The sequence below is a fragment of the Myripristis murdjan genome, chromosome 16 (genome assembly GCF_902150065.1).
Source record: "Myripristis murdjan chromosome 16, fMyrMur1.1, whole genome shotgun sequence".
NCBI classification, from domain to species: domain Eukaryota; kingdom Metazoa; phylum Chordata; class Actinopteri; order Holocentriformes; family Holocentridae; genus Myripristis; species Myripristis murdjan.
In genome coordinates, this window is record NC_043995.1 from 20,029,695 (window position 1) to 20,047,917 (window position 18,223).

The window sequence follows — 18,223 nt, forward strand, 5'->3', positions numbered from 1 at the left end:
TCTGTGTGTGTGTGTGTGTGTGTGTGTGTGTGTGTGTACTAGGTATTGCTAATGTTGTGGGGACATAAATCTGTTTACACACTCATGTTGTGGGGACTCGCCTCCCTTATGGGGACAAAAAGCAAGTCCCCATAAGTGAAAATCATTAATTTTAGGGTGAAGACTTGATTTAAAGCTAAGATAACTTTATGGTTAGGTTAAGGTTAGGGTTAAGGTTAGGGTTAGGGTTAGGCAGGTAGTGGTTAGGGTTAAGGTTAGGATAAATCTCCAGGAAATGAATGTAAGTCAATGTAATGTCCTCTGAAGTGATGGAAACACGACTGTGTGTGTGTGTGTGTGTGTGTGTGTGTGTGTGTGACAGACGGAGGTGGGGCTTAGAGAGACTCTTGACTTTTTTTTTTTTACAATTAAACAATAAATTCTGTGGATTTGTTGTTACCGACACAAAAATCTTGATTGTATGAATCATCAAGAGTACAACCATCTTTTGACCAGAAGGGGGCGTAACTGCAGAACAAGTAACCAGAGAGAAAAACAGAATGAGTGAGATGTTTTCACTCACATTAAAGACATTGTGCCAAGTGTGTTATCTTCTGTATGCCTTTACGGTACCTATTTACCAGTGGAATTAACTGTTTATTTGCTGCTGTGCTGGCCTATCTTTGAGAACACTGTCACAGTAAACTACTGTCCTTCCTGGGTTTGATTGATTGATTGGAGCAATCGTCCTAAAATACTATTTGTTTTTCCTCAGAACAGCATGATGAGTTGATGCATTAAAGGCTTAATTATGTACGGTGGCTAATACCTTATTATTTCCCTTGATATTCCCTAATATTTATCTGCAGGTCACCGGGTTTCCCTCCTGGCTGGTAGGTCTAGGTTCTCTAATATTTGGTCCAAGTCTAATTTAATCCAATTAAAGACAAATGCAAAAACAAGCAGGCAAATGCTGTTATATGAGTCCAAGCAGGAACCTAAGTGACCTCCTCCCTTTGAACCCTGCTGCCTCACTTGTGCGAGGCCACCTATCTCTTCCTGTCTGCAGGAGAGAAAGAGCTTAGTCAGGTAAAGAGTAAACCCTGCAGCCTTCTAAGGTTTTTACAAAGCCAGCAGAGCAAAAGGGGTCTTGTGTGGCCTTTACCCACTAAAAAGAGCTACACTTTATTGTAAGAAGCTTATACACAGGCAAACAGCAGTAGCCTAATTGCTTTGTGTGATTTAAAGGTCAAAGGTTATTACTTTTGTTTAGAGTTCATCATAACAAAAATGGTTCTTCTAAATGCTGTTACATGCTATAATGCAATTATGAACCAAGAAATTCCTGTTTTACAACTGCTGTTATTGCTGGCCTTTGATTTTAAGTCCCTAAAGCAATATTATAGGGATGCCATAACAGATTAAAAATAAAATAAACAATTAAGTACCACACATACTTAAATACTTTCAGTTTCTGTATGAGCAGGTACCAGGGATTTCTGTGCCACGTTGGTAAGCTAGTTAGCATTTAGATATTCAATACCACACTGCTCAGAAGATTCAGCTTCAGCTATTAGACCAACAGCAAGCAACAGAAAAGGAGGTCAAGGATCAGAGCCAGAAAGATGAAACAAATATTGGTGTAACCCTCAGCCAATAAACAAAGTCCCGAAGAGAGAGGCAGGGGGCATTGTTTTGTTTAAGGAGAAAAATGCAATGTTGTTAATGACACCGATCCAGGAGCAGCCTGCAGGGCTTTTACTAATTTATTAATTTATTTTTACAAGTGGAATTGGGGTAAAAGTTTTCTCAGAGCGGAAACAAAACGCGGATGTGTGTGTCAGCCAAATGGCCTCACGTGCCTGGACGTCATCCGCGTCCCTCCCTCTCCGTTATCCCCTCACTCCTCCCTCTCCCTGCGACTCTCAGTCCGCTCTCCAGCCGGCCTGACCTCCGCCTTTCCCCGGCCAAACGCCCAGCCAGACCCCGTCAACTCGCCGGGACCGAGGAGGGGGACGAATAGGTGGGACGACGTCGAGAAAAATAAAAACCGGGTGTTTGTCTCCACATTGTTGGAATAAGAGGAAGGAGAACTGCGTGCCGCAGTGTAGCATCTCACTGAATCTCCACACACAGACCACACTTTCTCTTTTTTTTACTTTTTTTTAAACCATTTTTTTTGTCGCGAGAAAAACTAACTTTTCTCATCATGGAGAGATGTAAAAATCAGGCCGGACCCTGAACTTGGACTCAAACTGCGCCCCTCGGAGCACAACAAGCAGGCTGGGCGCATTCAACAGGACCGTTAGGTTACTTTGAGGTGGGACCGGGAGGGCGGAATCTCTGGATCATTTTTGTCTTTAATCACATATTCAGTTTGTTGCCTTAGTTTTTACGCTGTGCCACAAGGGAGGACACCAAAGTGAGTACCGTTATCTTACCTTTGACGCTAAATGTTGGTGAACAGATCTTTTTTGGTGTGTATATGTGTGTGTGTACGTACGCTCCGTAGCGACCACTTGGCCCAGACGTCATTACGCACTCGTGTAGTAGGGACTGATTGATTAAAAACAATGGTGTTTGGACATTATGTTTTTGTGAGGCTACACCAGACATGTTTATTGAGTGACATGGAGGTGTAAAGGTGGATCCATGTGAAACTGTACAGTGTGAAAGCTCCACCATTAGGACTGACTTCGTGCTGTCCCGAGACATGAGGGCAGCCTGGCGCGTGGCTCAGGAGACTTTCACATTCACAGGAATGAGAGAAGAGTCTGAATACCATATTATCTCTTTATGAGAGTATAACACCGTATTTTACAAAGAATCACGCCTTATTGTATCCTCAATACTATCGACACCACCATGTTCTTTCAGTCCAATCTTAAAATCAAAATTACTTCTGTTTTCGCCTGACCCCTCCTCCTGACACCATGGTGGTCTGAAGTTTGCGTTTCCGCTACTTCCTTTAAGAGATCAGGCTAGATTATGGAAGGCAAAACAATAAGAGCTCATAGGGATGTTATATAGCAATACTTGAGGAGATAATGAGACCATAAACTACCTTCAAGTTCACTCTGAAGTAATTACTGAATGCCACAAACGCATTATAAGGCCATATAGGAATATTGTAGCAATGAATTTTGATTTGTTAGGCTTTAACCAGCTGAGATTAATTTATTATTAAAGCACACCATTGCAAGAGCACTCCTTCATACTCAGACTTGTGCCAAAGCTGTATGACAGTCACAGTAATAGGCTGTCTATGCAAATGAGTAATGTGTGTGTGTGTGTGTGTGTGTGTGTGTGTGTGTGTGTGTGTGTGTGTGTAAGAAAATACAGGAACTATCAGTGATTGTTAGTTTTTAGGACAACATAAGTGATGTATTAGGCAGACAAATCCCCTTATCATGGAAAGCCTCTTATCCAGGCCAAACAAAACAGCAAGAGGATGTTAATCACTGCGTGAAGCCTTGCTAAAACCTGACAGCACACAAAAAAGGTATTTTTTTTTTTTTAATAGGCTTTGATTAGTTTTTGGTCTGCCTCACTCTTGGCTAGAAAATAACATCAACCCTCATCCTGTAACAGGCGCACCTTGTGCTTGCCTGCCTGCTTCTATTTCTCCAGCTCTCTTAGTCACCGAATGGGTTGAAGCCAGGTATGCTGCCTTGACTGAGCACAGAAATATCCACACCTCTGTGTTGCAGATGACCACCGGTTTGATGGTCATTATCCCACAGCATATGGCTTCCCTTCAACACAAGGAATAGCTGTATCTGCTTGAGGGCAAGTCCAAATGCCCTAAGCAGGGTGATTGTTCCTCAAAGGGATGAATTGGCCTGCATCCAGTCAGGAGAGGAGAATCAGCATGACAATAATATCCTCACACCTCCATGAGCAGGGCTATTCAAGTCAGTCTGGCCGCTGATTGAATCTCCCATCAATAATTCATCAGGGCTGCAGATCAATGTAAAAGGTACTGAAGTTGACTGTCCTCTGATCTCTATCTAAAACACAGAGGATGGGATAACACTGATGAAACAGATCACTGAAGATGGGCTGTCTGTCCTTGACTGGGATAGTTTGCCGCGCCCCCCACCCCCCACGTGCGCACACACACACACACACACACACACACACACACACACACAGAATCCCTAATCCTCTAGTTTTGTGTAATCTTTAAGTTTGTATGACTGTCTTCTTGGCTGTCTTCTTCTTCTCCTCTGATGAAATTAAACCGAACTGTGTGACTCGCCGAGTTGGAAGGTCGATGAGCTGTGTGAGGAAGGTGTATGACTCACCCTCAGAACGCCTTGGATAGAAATGTCCAAGGCATGACCTGAATTACAACTAATGAACCATGTGCATGAAAGCATGTCAGCCTCCTGAACTGCCACTTCATCCCACAATATGTGTATTCAGCATTTAATGGTTCAGTTGTCCCACTGATCTGTGAACCACGGGTGCGTGCGGGGCCACGAGGGCTAAAGGATGTCAGCATAGCAGGGTGACATGCTTTATGCACACGTTCCCCTCTAGGGTTTCACTACTATGGCCTTTTGAATACCAGTATTTTTGTAATAAAGCTGCCGATAGCCAACATTTTGCGCCAGGATTCAAGCTACAAGTACTTAAATGTCTCCCTGCCAAGAATTTTGCTCTGGTCAGTGTCAAAAATTCTTTGAAACAGCATTTTTACTATCATGTGACACTGAAACCCAATTCACTTTTTTAGGGTTAGCAGCTGTTTAAGACAGGATGACCCACTATAACCATTTAGTGGCGAAGATGGATAGCTTCTTTTACTACTCTTAAATGAATAAGTAATTGTCAATAAACATCATTAAATGATTAAATGTATAATGAGACATTCAAAGAAAAGAAAATTTTATTGAGTGTTTTATAGCCTGCTTTTAAGTAGCTGTGGTGAGGGAGAAACCTCCTTTGGCTGTGAACATCACGAACGGCCAATATTTCATAAGAGGCCAATATAAGCACACCAATATATCAGTCTAGCCCTGTTCCATCCCTAGGCACCCTCTGTATGTGTCTGTGTGCGCATGTGTGCATGTGCTTATGACTCTTAAGTGAAAACATGCAGTCACAAGCTGCGCCGTGTAGTTCCTACGGTATATGTAATCTGATATGAGTGAATGTTCAAGGCCGTGATTTAATTTCGAGCATCTGAATTATCCCACAGACTCTGCCTCATCTTGGCGATAGCCTTGTGACCCTATGTGATATATCAGTATGCAGTTATTGTGTCTCTGTCTTATCAAAAAGTCAATCCTGATGTACCGAGTCATCAGCTTTGACTGCTTTTGTCAAGAGGTCTTTAAGATGACTGATCTCTCTCTCTCTCGCTCTCTCTCTCTCTCTGTATTATTTAGAGGTTGTGGTTTGAATGATTCAGCTGTCAGTGAACAACTTAAGTATGGATGGACATGAGTAGATAGATAGTTGTCGACATGGATGATAATGTTTTGAGTGACTCACAGTCGGAGCACAGTGCTGCCGTCTCATGACTTTAAACTCTTCCTAGCCAGTGCTGTCTCCATTCTCCCTGCTGGCTGAGCGGCTCAGAGAGACGCTCAGATAAACAAAGCATCAGGCGGCCCTAAAAACTACATCGGATGTTATTCATCCGTGGAGAATGGATGGGGGGGTTACAGCGCTCCCTCGGTGTGGTGGTAGTATGTTTACATTCTCCAGATATTCTGGGATTTTGTACCAGGTTCCCCGATGGCCTAATCCACCATGTCTGTTCTGCTGCTACTAAGAAACTGAGAGGCTCACTCCTGCTCTGCAGCTTATTGTGTAAAAACATTATGGGCTTGTAAACTGAGATTTTCCAAGAATGGATTAAAGTAGTGTCATGGATATACAGTGCTTGTATTAAACATCAGCTGGATTGGATAGTTTTGCTCTGCCATCACAGAGTTGGATCTCTGTTTACAATCACCACATCCTTGTAATGTGTAGTCAGAGATAGAGAGAGAGAGAGAGAGAGAGAGAGAAAGAGAGAGTGAGAGAGAGAGTTAGTTTCCTCTCTACCTCCTATGCCAGAGGCATCCTTCATTTTTATTGGATCAGTGAAATGGCCAGAGTCTGGTCACATGATACTGTGGGCCAATAGAATATGGAGTTAGGGCTGCTGTGGGGAAAAGTGCCTTAGCATGCTGGATTCACAGACTACACGATCTAAACAAGTATTCCTAAAAATATCCTCTTGAATCCTCAATTGCCTCCTCACACCCACACATGGACCTGCATAGGTTGTAGCAATGCAAAATACAAATGATTCATTGTTCAGTTGTTGTGTATCCTTTTTGTTCTGTTTCTGTGTGTGTGTGTGTGTGTGGGGTAGGGGGCATGTGTGAGTGTCTTTGAGTGAACATGTGCATGAGCGTGCGTCCAGCCTACTTAAAACTCATTTACAGTTTACAGCCGGTGGTTATTAATACAGCAAATCAGTGTTACACAGGGCAGTCAGTGCCTTCTGACGACCTTCTGCACTCACTGGCACTTCTGCCCTTTGAACCATTGCTATTTGTGCTCAGGAGCCACTCTGGTGATCTGCTTTTGCTTAGGTGACTCTTGCACACACACACACACACACACTAACATGAACACACACATGCTGTGCAGCAGACCTCACAGACTTGGGCATTATGCGCAGGAGACTTGAGGATGACAAGAAGTGAGATGTAGCGCTACTGAAGTGGAAGAATTGGCAAAAGGACTGGGAAAAGTATGTCACCCTTCCCATCTACCACCTGTGCTGAGGGGAGAGAGGAGGGAAAGCCTGATGCTTGGCCAGCCATGCTGTTGCCACAGGAAGCACAGGCCATGACTAGGCTGACACGATGTGGAAAAAAACTGACAGACTCAGCCGTGATACTATCTCAGACGCTGTGTCACAGGCCTGCAACCAGAAACACATCTGTTACGTTTTGGTGAGACGCCCGATTCCCTGACAGTTCTTATATCGTTTCAGCTTTAAGGATCCCTTCATGATGGATAGAAGCTATAAACTACAGGATGCGTTCAGTATTTTTCAGCCCAGGCCATGTTAAAATGTTGATAACAGCACATGACAGAACCTCATGTCTAATTTTAGTGATAAGAAACTTATCACTTTGCTGCAACCTCTTGCTATTCGTCAACACAAATCAAGAGGACACGATTTTTTTGACTCACAAAAGAAAAAAATATCATTTCTTAAAATGGGAAATTAACCATTCAGTTGCTTGTAACAGTCATTGAGAGAGTGAAAACGAGTGCCATGTTGGACCGGGACTGATTTCTTGTCACTAAAACTAGTTATGAGGTTGTGCTCTTTAAATGGTCAGAATCAACATTTTAATACTGCCTTGGTGGAAAAATACCTAACCTATTAATATTACTAATCTGAAACATCAGCACAAATATAGCATAATTTCATTTTTTTAAAAAATCACACAAAAAAATAGTGAATGGATTTAGTTGCATCACAAATATGGAAGTGAGTTGCATCTAACATGTTTGTTAGGGACTTTCCATAACGATAGATAGTCAAGGACACATGCAGAAAGCCATCTGTTATTATTGTGAATTCAGCCACTGGAAAGAATCTAGCCCCTGCGAAAACAATACAGTTGTGCTGCATTCTGTAATATCCAAGAGCATGTCTCTGGTGTGTGTGTAAGGACAGCTGCATATTTGAGAGAGCAAGGCGTGGTCTAGAGAGAACATTACACATGGCCTCCGCTTGCTCAGCCAAAGGGGGAATCCTTCTTGATTTTTTAGAGGGAGTAGCAGGGTAGGGATGGGAGGGGGAGGAAAGTGGTCACGGGGGAGGGACGCTTTGGCATTTACAGTTGCACTGGCCGGGATCGGAGTTAGATTTGCAAGAGACTCCAGAGATGAAGTGTGTGTGGGGAGGTTCTGCACATATGGCTGAATCATGACTCATGTCCTTCAGATGCTAGTTCTCCCTTACCACCACCCTTAACTCTTTTTCATTGCCACTCCCTGATCTTACAAGCAGAAATATTCTTCTATCTCTATTCCCCAAGTAAAAGTAAGTCTCGGAGCAGCTGTCTACTGCTCAGCAAAGCATTTCTGCTGAAAGAATGAAGGAAAAGATTTGCTCAGTTCTTGGTCTGGTTTCTTGTCCCTCACGTGGGCCTCCTCAGCTCCCTGTATGCTGCGCTCTGTTATATGCATTAGGAAAAACCTGCAGCCAGGCTTCCAGCGGGAGGGAAATGTTAGCAAATAATTAAGAGTGCCATCATCTAATTCTCTTTAATTACATGGTAGCAAAACAGTCTCTTGCTGCACACATCAGCCAGGCCTGTAGAGCAGATGGCCTCGAAGCGTGAGAGCTCCGATTTTAGAGGGAACCATTTCTGTTTGCTGAAACTTTCCTAGCCATGTATATAGAGTGCACGTGTTAATGTGTGTTAATGTGTGTGTGTGTGTGTGTTTGTAGCTTCCGTTGTTCAGCCTAATAAACCCGTAGAGGTGGTGCTAAAGCGTCTGCTGGCCTGTGTTGCAGGATGCTGTGGCGGCTGAGCGAGTGGTTCTGGCAGGAGCGGCTGTGGTTTCCAGAGGGCCTGGGCTGGGCCGACCTGGAGGACAGGGATGGACGCGTCTACGCCAAGGCCAGGGACCTGTGGGTGGTGCTGCCCATCACCCTTGTATTCCTCATTGTCCGTCAGATCTTTGAACGGTCAGCCCCTCGTTCTGTCTGTCTCTCTATCTATTATTTCCTTGTCAAAGTCTTCATTTACATATCTGCTCAACCGCCTTTGCCCCCTCATTTTCTTTGTCCATTTTCCCTGGCTGCCCTCTTCTCTTCCTGTTTTTCTTACCCTGAATCTGTCCTTGGTTCTGTCACTACCTGCTTTCTTTGAGCCATTCATTCACTCCTCTTTCCCTTCAACCTACTTTAAAGGAAAGATACATCCTGTCAATCATTAGGCTAAATATAGTCCGAAAACAAATACAGAGCTCCAGTTTGCAGTAGCTAATCTTTCTGACATCAGATGATCGTTATATTTTACTGCTTTGTTGTTTTACTGCTATTACCCAGGACACCCCCTTCCTTTCAGTGTTCCACTAAGAAGAACGTTTTCAGAACAGTATTAATCTATGCGAGTGCTGCTTGGCGCTCTTTGTTTATCAGGATTAAGAGGAGAATTTCAAAACAGGGATGACAAGGCACTAGCGCTTGCAGATAAAAACACCATCTACTCATGCAAGCACCCCAAACACTGAAGCCATTAATTTCATGTAACTTCTATTAGCCTGATCTGTGCGCAACGAATGTTATTTGTGAACTTTTCTGTTAGCTGGACGTAACTTTGGGTCGCTTGGGTTCAACCTAAAAGAAGCATGCATGAAGAAAAGCTACTTGGCTTACAGTTAGAAAAAAAGAAGAAGCAGAGATGCGTCTTCTCACTGTTTTCTGTTTCTCGTCGTCTCTTATCTTTCTCTTCTCCTCCCTGCCTCTGTTTTAACATCCATTTTTTTCATTACAGGATGGTGGCTACGCCTCTGGCCTCCCTCCTTGGGGTGAAAGAGACGGTGCGACTCAAAGCCCCTCAAAACCCCACACTGGAGTCCTACTACTGTAACATTACCAAGAATCCCACACAGGTAGACATGCACACCATGCATACTTGGAAACAGAGAATATGTCGTTGTGAGAAAACAGAAAAACTGATGCTGACACTCCCCTCTTTGTGCATTTCTCAGAGTTCAGTAACAAGTCTCTGTAAGCAGACCGGCTATTCAGAGAGACAAGTGCAGCGATGGTTCAGGAGGCGGAGGAACCAGGATAGACCAAGCCTGCTCAAGAAGTTTCGGGAGGCCAGGTACACACATAAACACACACATACCTACATAAACTTGCTGTATACACACGCACACACGCACACAGTAGGCCATACAGCAGGTTGAAGCAGCTGCCACTCTTGCGTTCCTTTAGCTATATGAGCACATGGCTGAGGACAAAAGTAGCCCTCTATTTATAACACACACTCATTATAATGCCACTCTGCTGCTATCATTGCCTCTTCCCACTACTCTTTGCGCACACACACACCCAAATCCAGCCACCCACATATCATCCCCACATGCACATAAACACACGCACTAGCAACAGGGCCTAGCAACAGCGGCTTTATCCCCATGATTGGTTATTTTTATATCTGACCATTACTGCAGCAGACGCAGGGTTAAACTAACAGTATGATCACCAGATAAGACAAGGCTACTGAAGTTTGGCAGCTGCAGCGAGCAGGATTTACAGCGTGGCAATAGATGACGCTCGACCATGTATACATTATGATAGACAGACTGATATGCACACACAGACAGGCAAACAAATACACACGAGTACACTATAAACAGCAGTGAGTGAGTGAGATATACACAGATAGCCTGGCAGGCACACAAAACTATGCAAATATAGAAAAAGATGTAGCAACTTATAGATGTGCTGTTAATACATTATCTCATCCCATGTGTTGTGTTCTGTGTGTAACTCCTATGTGTAGATTCTCATCACCATTAGCTTCATTGTCATGATCATTATCTGTGCCAGGTGAGAAAAAAAAATACAAATAAAAATAAAAAAATGAGAGGCGGGAAGCCACTTGAATGCAACAGTAACACAAAATTGCTGTGTAGTCTGCATAAAGCAAACTTTTTGTGTTCCTTGCATCTACATGCATCAATTTTGTGTGCTATGAGATCAAATTAAATATTTTACCTTTGTATTCAAATGGCCTCATTTCGCTCATTTTTTATTCACATTTCTGGCCTTTTGAGAGCCCCTTCCCACACTGATCACTAGTGGATACCAGATGAGCGTTTCACAAAGGCTTTTTAAGTAAATAACTAAAGGCCTTTTCTTGTCATGTCCAAAATCTGTAAGAAAAGTGGATGCAATTTTCATGCGCCTAAAGAACAAGAAGATGAATTAGAATGGGTGTGTATTTCTGTATGTGTGTCACCATTTTTCAGGAAGTGAAATTACGAATTTCCAGTTTATTGCATGGACTGATGTTCTGCATATGATGCAGTTGGTGTGTGTGTGTGTGTGTGTGTGTTGAAGTGCATGTGATAGCGTTTTTGTCAGTCCCCGGTTATGGTGTGTCTTTCACTGCGCGTGTGTTACGACATCTCGTTTCTGAATCAATCTATTGTGCCCGTGCAGACAACAGGCTTTCTGTCCCTCTGTGTTATTTCCCCCACTGGTGTATCTATTTCTTTCTGCCTTTTCTTTCTTTGCTCGTCACTTCTCTTTCCCTCTGTCTCTCTGTCTGTCTGTCTGTCCACTGTGTGCATTTTATGTAAAGTCATCTCTCTCCTCCTGTACAAGAGACTGCAAGTGGAAACGACCCCTCTCTGTCTCTGTTACAGGACATTAACAGGGAGGACACTGTCTGACTGCTCTCATTGTCAGTGTGGGGAAGTCAGCACGTGTTTTCACTGACTGTTTGTGTGTGTGTGTGCGTGCGTGCGTGCGTGCACGTGTGTGTGCCCTCAGTTGACATTCTCAGCGTAGTTCACCCGATTTTTCTAGGCCATTCGTTTGGCCTGGTATTTCTTTCCAGCTTGCACCCTCGAGTCTATGAGTGCGTGACCGAGTAAAAATGTGTGTGTGTGTGTTTGTGTTTGTGCATGTGTGCTCGTAGAAAATGTGTCTATTGTCTTTTCCGCAATGACTGAGTAGCAAGTGTGTATGTGTGTGTGTGTTCTCTTGCAGTTGGAGATTTACCTTTTACCTTCTTGCTTTCATTGCTGGCCTGGCCGCCCTCATCGATGTGAGTACTGCCATTTTAACCCTTGACTCCCCTCCCACCTGTCTCCGTGTTCGCACCCCTGCATCCTCATTTTGTCACCTGTCATGTCGTCATAACGGACAGTTTCCATGGTAGTTGGTGTGCTGTGTGTTTTTTGCTGTGGTAACGTCACCTTTCACACACTTAGGCAGGCTGTATTGACTTGTGCTTGTGCTGAGTCATCTGATATAAATACAGATGTCGTCCTCTGCTGTGTCATCCTCTCCTCCAGAAACCCTGGCTCTATGACCTGAAGGAGATGTGGGAAGGTTTTCCACTGCTGGTACGTTTTTTAAATGGCTACATACACCGAGTGTCCAAAACACAAGGTGCACATTCCAAATATATACCTCCTGATATTGGGATTTTGATATCAAAGTGTGCTTTTCTCTCTGTGTCAGACTCTCCTGCCCTCTCAGTATTGGTACTACATGATAGAACTGGGTTTCTACAGTTCTCTGCTCTTCAGTGTCGCCTCCGATGTCAAACGCAAGGTGAGTGAACTTTTGGCCAATTTATCTTTGTGAATGGCTCCTCTCTTCATTAGTGCAGGTATCCACAGGTGAAACGACAAAAAGGAAAAGCATCTGAACGTTGACAATTTACCTCTCAGTAATTTATTCACCTTATATTTTGTTCATAGTTCTTCACTAGGCATCAAGCCTTGACTGGGAGGGACATACTGTAATATTGTCCTGGCTCCATTAGCCAAACACCACAATGAGTACATAGTCGTGTCGGATAGAGCATACACCTGGTGTTGACTGCTGACAGATTTATCATATAAAATATGTACCATATAAATAGCATTATATTGCGTCAACCAGAATTTATTTTTTTAAAGCAGCAGTAATAGTATTAATGTTTGCATGGGATACAGCCTCTGATACTAGAGGGCAAGAAAACATAATGTGATAACCATCAAAATGAAAACAACTAAATAGCTTTAAAAAAAATCACATAAATAACATGTATTGCAATATCACAATCAGTCACAGATCATCAGTAATGCAGCATAAAAGACTAAATAATCCAGGTATGAGAAAAAGTCACCACTATAATGAAAAAGCAAGAAAAATAGAAAGGTTGGTTACCTTTATTTATCTTGCACCTGAACCCAACTTAGGCTGGATGTGCACATCTTTTCCTTTCTTCTTACCCAGGTGAGATGAAGCAAAAGGCTTGCAGTTGAGGAAAAAGGTACAGCAGACAGCCTAAAAATCAATAGAGTAAATGTTATTACCTGCTCACTCAGCTGTAATATGCTACCAACATGTCATTTAGACACAGTATGTAGAAACATACTGTACATTGTGTACGTATATGCATGCTGACCTCCTTTGACTGTGTCAGTGTATGAGTACATGATCATCACATAATGATCAACAGGATGCCGTGGCAAGGCAAACATTCTGTTCTCACTATCTGATCATTTTGACATCAGGCATGGACTGAGTGGACATTAGACTGTTGTTATGTGTGTGTGTGTGTGTGTGTGTGTGTGTGTGTGTGTGTGTGTGTGTGTGTGTGTGTGTGTGTGTGTGTGTGTGTGTGGACTCTACTCAACTTTGGTGAGCTTAGCATAGAGGCATGAGGTTTGCCAGAGAGGCATTTAGGGTAGCACTCTGATTTGGGAGAACAGTGTGTTCCTCCAGAACAATATCCTAACCCAGATGCCGCTTAAGTAGGATTTAACGCTTACACACAGACCCACTTGAGACGCGCAACACAAATATACAGTGTATTGTCAAACTGTCCCTCTCCCGAGATAATTATAAGTAGCTTGTCTCTCTCCATTCAGGACTTCAAGGAGCAAATTGTCCACCATGTAGCCACCATCCTCCTCATCAGCTTCTCCTGGTGTGTCAATTACATTCGTGCTGGAACCCTCATCATGCTGGTGCACGACTCCTCTGATTACCTCCTTGAGGTAAATGTCTTAAGTACAGGGTATTCATCATATTCTTATTACCTCACTGCCACTTTCTGGGAAGTAAACATCTCTGGAATCAATTGACGGGTTCCCCCGTGGACCTTTACAACCTGTGTTTATGTATTTATGGTAATGTGACATACAGGTAGGAATTATAGCCAGCATCATGTGAATAAAATGAATAGGAATAGGCTGACTATGAATATCACCCCACAGTGTACTTAATGTTGATGACATTTGTCCATACCAGCCAGAAATATGTCTCCATTTCAAATGTTTGCACCTAATACATTTTGTACACACATAATGTAAATGTAGATCAGCTCTGTTAAATTCAACCCTTTTCAACCCCATCCCATCAGTGGATTTGTCATCACCGCGCAGCAGAGGTTTCTTAAAACCCACATAATCTTATTTTAAATTCAACGTTTGCAAAGACACCAAATACATCCTGCTGAATTCAGGAAAATTAGCATAAAATGATGCAGAGGACATCCAGATCTTTTCTAATTGATGTAATCGTATAGCCATAAAATGATGGCATTTGGGGTTTGAATATGTGAGAGTTTTACAATATGAGGAAAAAAATCTTACTTTGGCGCTATTTAAGGGAAAATCAAGAGTTTAAACTGAAAAATAGAATACCTTGACTCTAATACACTGATGATATACTGCCACCTTGTGGAGGATACTGCAGCATTCAAAATAGGCATTTTTGTGCTAAGTCTGTCTTCCCTCTGTTTCCCTCTCTTTCTGACAGTCTGCAAAGATGTTCAACTATGCTGGCTGGAGGAATGCCTGTAACTACATCTTCATCGTATTTGCAGCAATCTTCATCATCACTCGCCTTGTCATCTTCCCCTTCCGGTACATGTGACATCGACACGGACACACACCTAAACACACAGACATGCATGCATTCTTGTGCAAAGCCATACTGCTGAAGCTACGTTGAATTCAACCCTCACTGTCTCTCTTGCAGGATTATGTACTGTACATGGATTTATCCACTGACCGTCTATCACCCCTTCTTTGGCTACTACTTTTTCAATGGCCTTCTGCTGGTGCTACAGTGTCTACATATATTCTGGGCTGTCCTCATCATACGCATAGCGCTCCGCTTCCTTACCAATAATGTAAGTAGACACCAAGGCATCCTCACGTGCACACTAAAACACACACACACACACATTGAGAACATTCTGACATTGGCCAGAGCTCCAGTGCAGCTGAGAGCGGAAGGTGTCCTTGATTAATGAAGTGTTTCTAAGTGCACTCCTCTCCACATGTCCCCTTCCTCCTTTTTCTCAGGAAAAAGTGGATGACGAACGGAGTGACAAAGACGAGACAGACGAGTCCGAAGAGGAAGAGGAGGAGGAGAAAAAGGAGACAAAGAAAAACGGACCGGTGCAGAACGGCCATGCGGTCCACAACAACCACAGCAAAACAGAATGATAGGAAACAACTGTCAGGACAAAAAAAAGAGTAATAAGGACTCATATCCCTCACAGGGGAAAGAGAGAGGGATAAAGAGAGAGAGAGAGGGTGAAGAAGAGTGGAGAAGGGATGTGGGTAAGGGAGGGGGTAAGGCATCCCGAAGTCCATGAACAGCAGGTATCTGAAGAAAATTTGACACTGTTACTCTTGCACAACACAACGAAAACACACTCACACTCATACACACTTACTTTCGCAGGGCACAGAGATCCAGCAGATTAGAAACACTACATACAAGTGTCACGGCCTTTTACTTACATTCACACACTTTTTAAAGAAATGTCGCATTGGAAAGGTGATGTGAACCCCTTGACCCGTTTGCCCTAAAACTGAAGAAGACAGGAAGGAAAACTGAGAGGAGCAAAGTGTTGAGAGGACACAGGAGGGGGAGTGCTGCTGCTTCTGTTATAGCTTTTCTTACCGTAGCTATGTGCCTTACAGCCAGTCAGTGGCTGTTTTTACATTTGTTTAAATGCCATTTGAAAGCTTTCTGCCTTTAGCCTGTTTTGTTTTTTTTTTTTCATTGTACTTTTTGTGTTTCCGACTAAAGGAACACAAGAAGGTGGCAGAGTGAGAGTGCGCTTTATGAAAGTGAGACCGGGCATTTATTTCTCAAATTTTTTTGTCTATGCAATTTTGTGTTTTGCTCAGCTCTTGCAGTGTCTTTGCACGAATCTGTAGTGTCTCTTATTAAACTAAAAAAAAAATGTATATGCAGTAGGACTGTGTGCTTCCGCTCTCCATCTCAGTCCATAAGGCCACAGATAATGTACTGTGCCTTGTAAAATGTATCTCTACAATGACAGTGGTAAGCAGCAAAGTTTGTGCCAATTTGCTTTCAATTCAGTAAAAGAATTAAAGCAATTAGATTCGGTACTTTAATTTCTGATTGAGTTGGTATTCGTTGATTTTCTGAATCTTTCATTTTTTAGATTCATTTTAACTCGTTCTCTCTGTGAATATTGTCTTAATGCAGGCCTAGCAGTAATACTTATCCACAGACAAGTCCATCTGATATTGAAGAGAAGTTGCTTTTGCCCTTTTTCTCTTTTTTTAAATCAAAATGTTTTAAATCAAACAGCTTTTAGTTAAACAGTGCACACAGTCAGATTCTTTTATCCTACGTTACATGAATTGTTTTAAATCTTTGTTAGTGCTTTTTAATCGAAGGTCCAAGTAACCCATCAAGGGTCCAGCAAGTCAGGAACCCACAAGTATGTGATCTGTTTTCAGTCCAGACGAGTTTCGCCCTATTGTGATCTCATTTCAGCATAACATAAAGTGTGCAGTATGTCTGCTTCAAATAAGGATGTTTGAGCCGTGAAAAAGGACGCGTTTCACACTTCTCAGCTTTTCTGAAGCCACAGTCTGAGTCGACAGGACGATCTGTGAATTACCGCTGACTGCCCAGCCCGAACAGAGCAGTGGAATTACAGTTTCCTGTTAGCTTTAACAGAGTTGAAGATCTTTGTCTCTGGTTTTGATGAAGCAGTTTGGTCCAGTTGAATCCTGAGTCACGCTGATGACGCCATGATCCACCCACTGGAAAGAGATGGCTCGATAGCCACCAATCAATCATTATGAGGTGGATTGGTCTGAATTTTGCGAGGTGATTAAAAGGAAGCAGGTTAATTGTGTCTTTTTTTATGTGTGCCAGATTGCTCAAGGCCTTTGCCTGGTAGCCTAGGTTATGTTGTCCTGAGTGAGAATTAAAGTGTTGATTTGGCTTTACGAGAGTGATTTTGGTATGATTCCTATATACAGTATGAAACGGGTTTACAGTTCTGTTCTTGTTTGATGTTATTACCAAGGAGATGAACGATCTTTAAATTAGGTTATTAGCAGCTCAGTCATTCAGTTATGAGAGGTATGATGAATGAGTTTGTGAGATAATGAAAATGTAGTTTTGTTGTTATGCTTTAATTTTTTTGTATGTAAAGTGCCTTATCTGTAATGTATGGGATGCTCTCTCTCTCTCCTGTCTTTATTTCCTCTCATCCTCTCCTCTTCTCATTCCTGCTGTCACCACTTCATTTCACAGAACCAACTCAAGTCTCCCTCCCCCTCCCCACCGTGTCCTTCACCTCTCACCTTCCTCTTCCACAAAACCATTCTCCTGTCAAACTCACACTCATTCCACCATGTTCTTTTTTTTTTTTTTTACTAACCCTGACCAACCAGCAACCTCTCATCCCCAATGATGCAGAAGAAACAACTGTGTCCTAATTACAGTGTTATTTTTTATTTTGTATTTTTGTGTTTAATGATGCCTAAGTATTGTTATTAATAATAAAAGCAAAGATCATGAATCACAAGTACAACTCTTTGTCCAAAGTGGCTTTCTTTTGTTTCTGTATCGCATATCTGTAGAGGCACCATGCACAATAAAATCCGGACGTTTTAATATGTAGGATCTACAAATATACCCACAACAGACTACCAACCCCATGAGATTTTGACTCAAGAAGCATCATCTGAGATTATTTTTATTTTTTGATGATACTACTATTTATAGATTTATAATATTTCATGTTTTGGGTATAGGGACAACCACCTGTGGAAAGAGGGAAACTTAGTCATCCTTTTACGTCTCATCATTTAACACTATCACTATTTAACTGTTTATCACTGAGTTTTTATTTAACCATTTACCTGTGCAATCATATATACCTGTAGGACTTGACAACAATTCAACTGTAAAATTTCTCTATATATGGTGTTTTTGTTTGTTTATTTGTTTGTTTGTTTTTTAACATATGCTCAGTTTCTTATTTCTGTATTTACTGTTTAATATTTTGTAGGATTAATGCACATATTTAGACTTAATGCACATACTTTTGCACAACTACAATTAAAGCACACTTAGTATTGATGCACATATTTACACATAATGCGCATATTTAGTAGTAGTAGAAGTAGTAGTAGTATTTTATTTTATTTATTTACAAATTTCTAAGGCATGTACATTTTATAT

At 42.2% G+C, this 18,223-nt stretch overlaps 1 protein-coding gene across 1 annotated transcript; it reads left to right on the forward strand.

The window, feature by feature from the left end:
- Window positions 1–1,892: 1,892 nt before the first annotated feature.
- cers2b (ceramide synthase 2b) lies at window positions 1,893–15,840 on the forward strand. Its single transcript, XM_030071750.1, has 11 exons — window positions 1,893–2,401; window positions 8,525–8,698; window positions 9,510–9,627; window positions 9,727–9,845; window positions 11,744–11,801; window positions 12,052–12,102; window positions 12,221–12,313; window positions 13,621–13,749; window positions 14,513–14,619; window positions 14,735–14,888; window positions 15,064–15,840. The coding sequence occupies exons 2-11, from the start codon at window positions 8,526–8,528 to the stop codon at window positions 15,205–15,207; spliced, it is 1,146 nt and encodes a 381-aa protein (XP_029927610.1). The 5' UTR covers window positions 1,893–2,401; window position 8,525; the 3' UTR covers window positions 15,208–15,840.
- Window positions 15,841–18,223: the final 2,383 nt, after the last annotated feature.

What these genes read in the sequence shown, in the direction of transcription:
- cers2b (XM_030071750.1), top strand. Translation starts at nt 8,526, where the DNA reads ATGCTGTGGCGGCTGAGCGAGTGGTTCTGGCAGGAGCGGCTGTGGTTT. An exon ending in TTACCAAGAATCCCACACAG is followed by an intron (nt 9,628 to 9,726) that starts GTAGACATGCAC and finishes TGCATTTCTCAG; the next exon opens with AGTTCAGTAACAAGTCTCTG. An exon ending in CTTGTCATCTTCCCCTTCCG is followed by an intron (nt 14,620 to 14,734) that starts GTACATGTGACA and finishes TCTCTCTTGCAG; the next exon opens with GATTATGTACTGTACATGGA.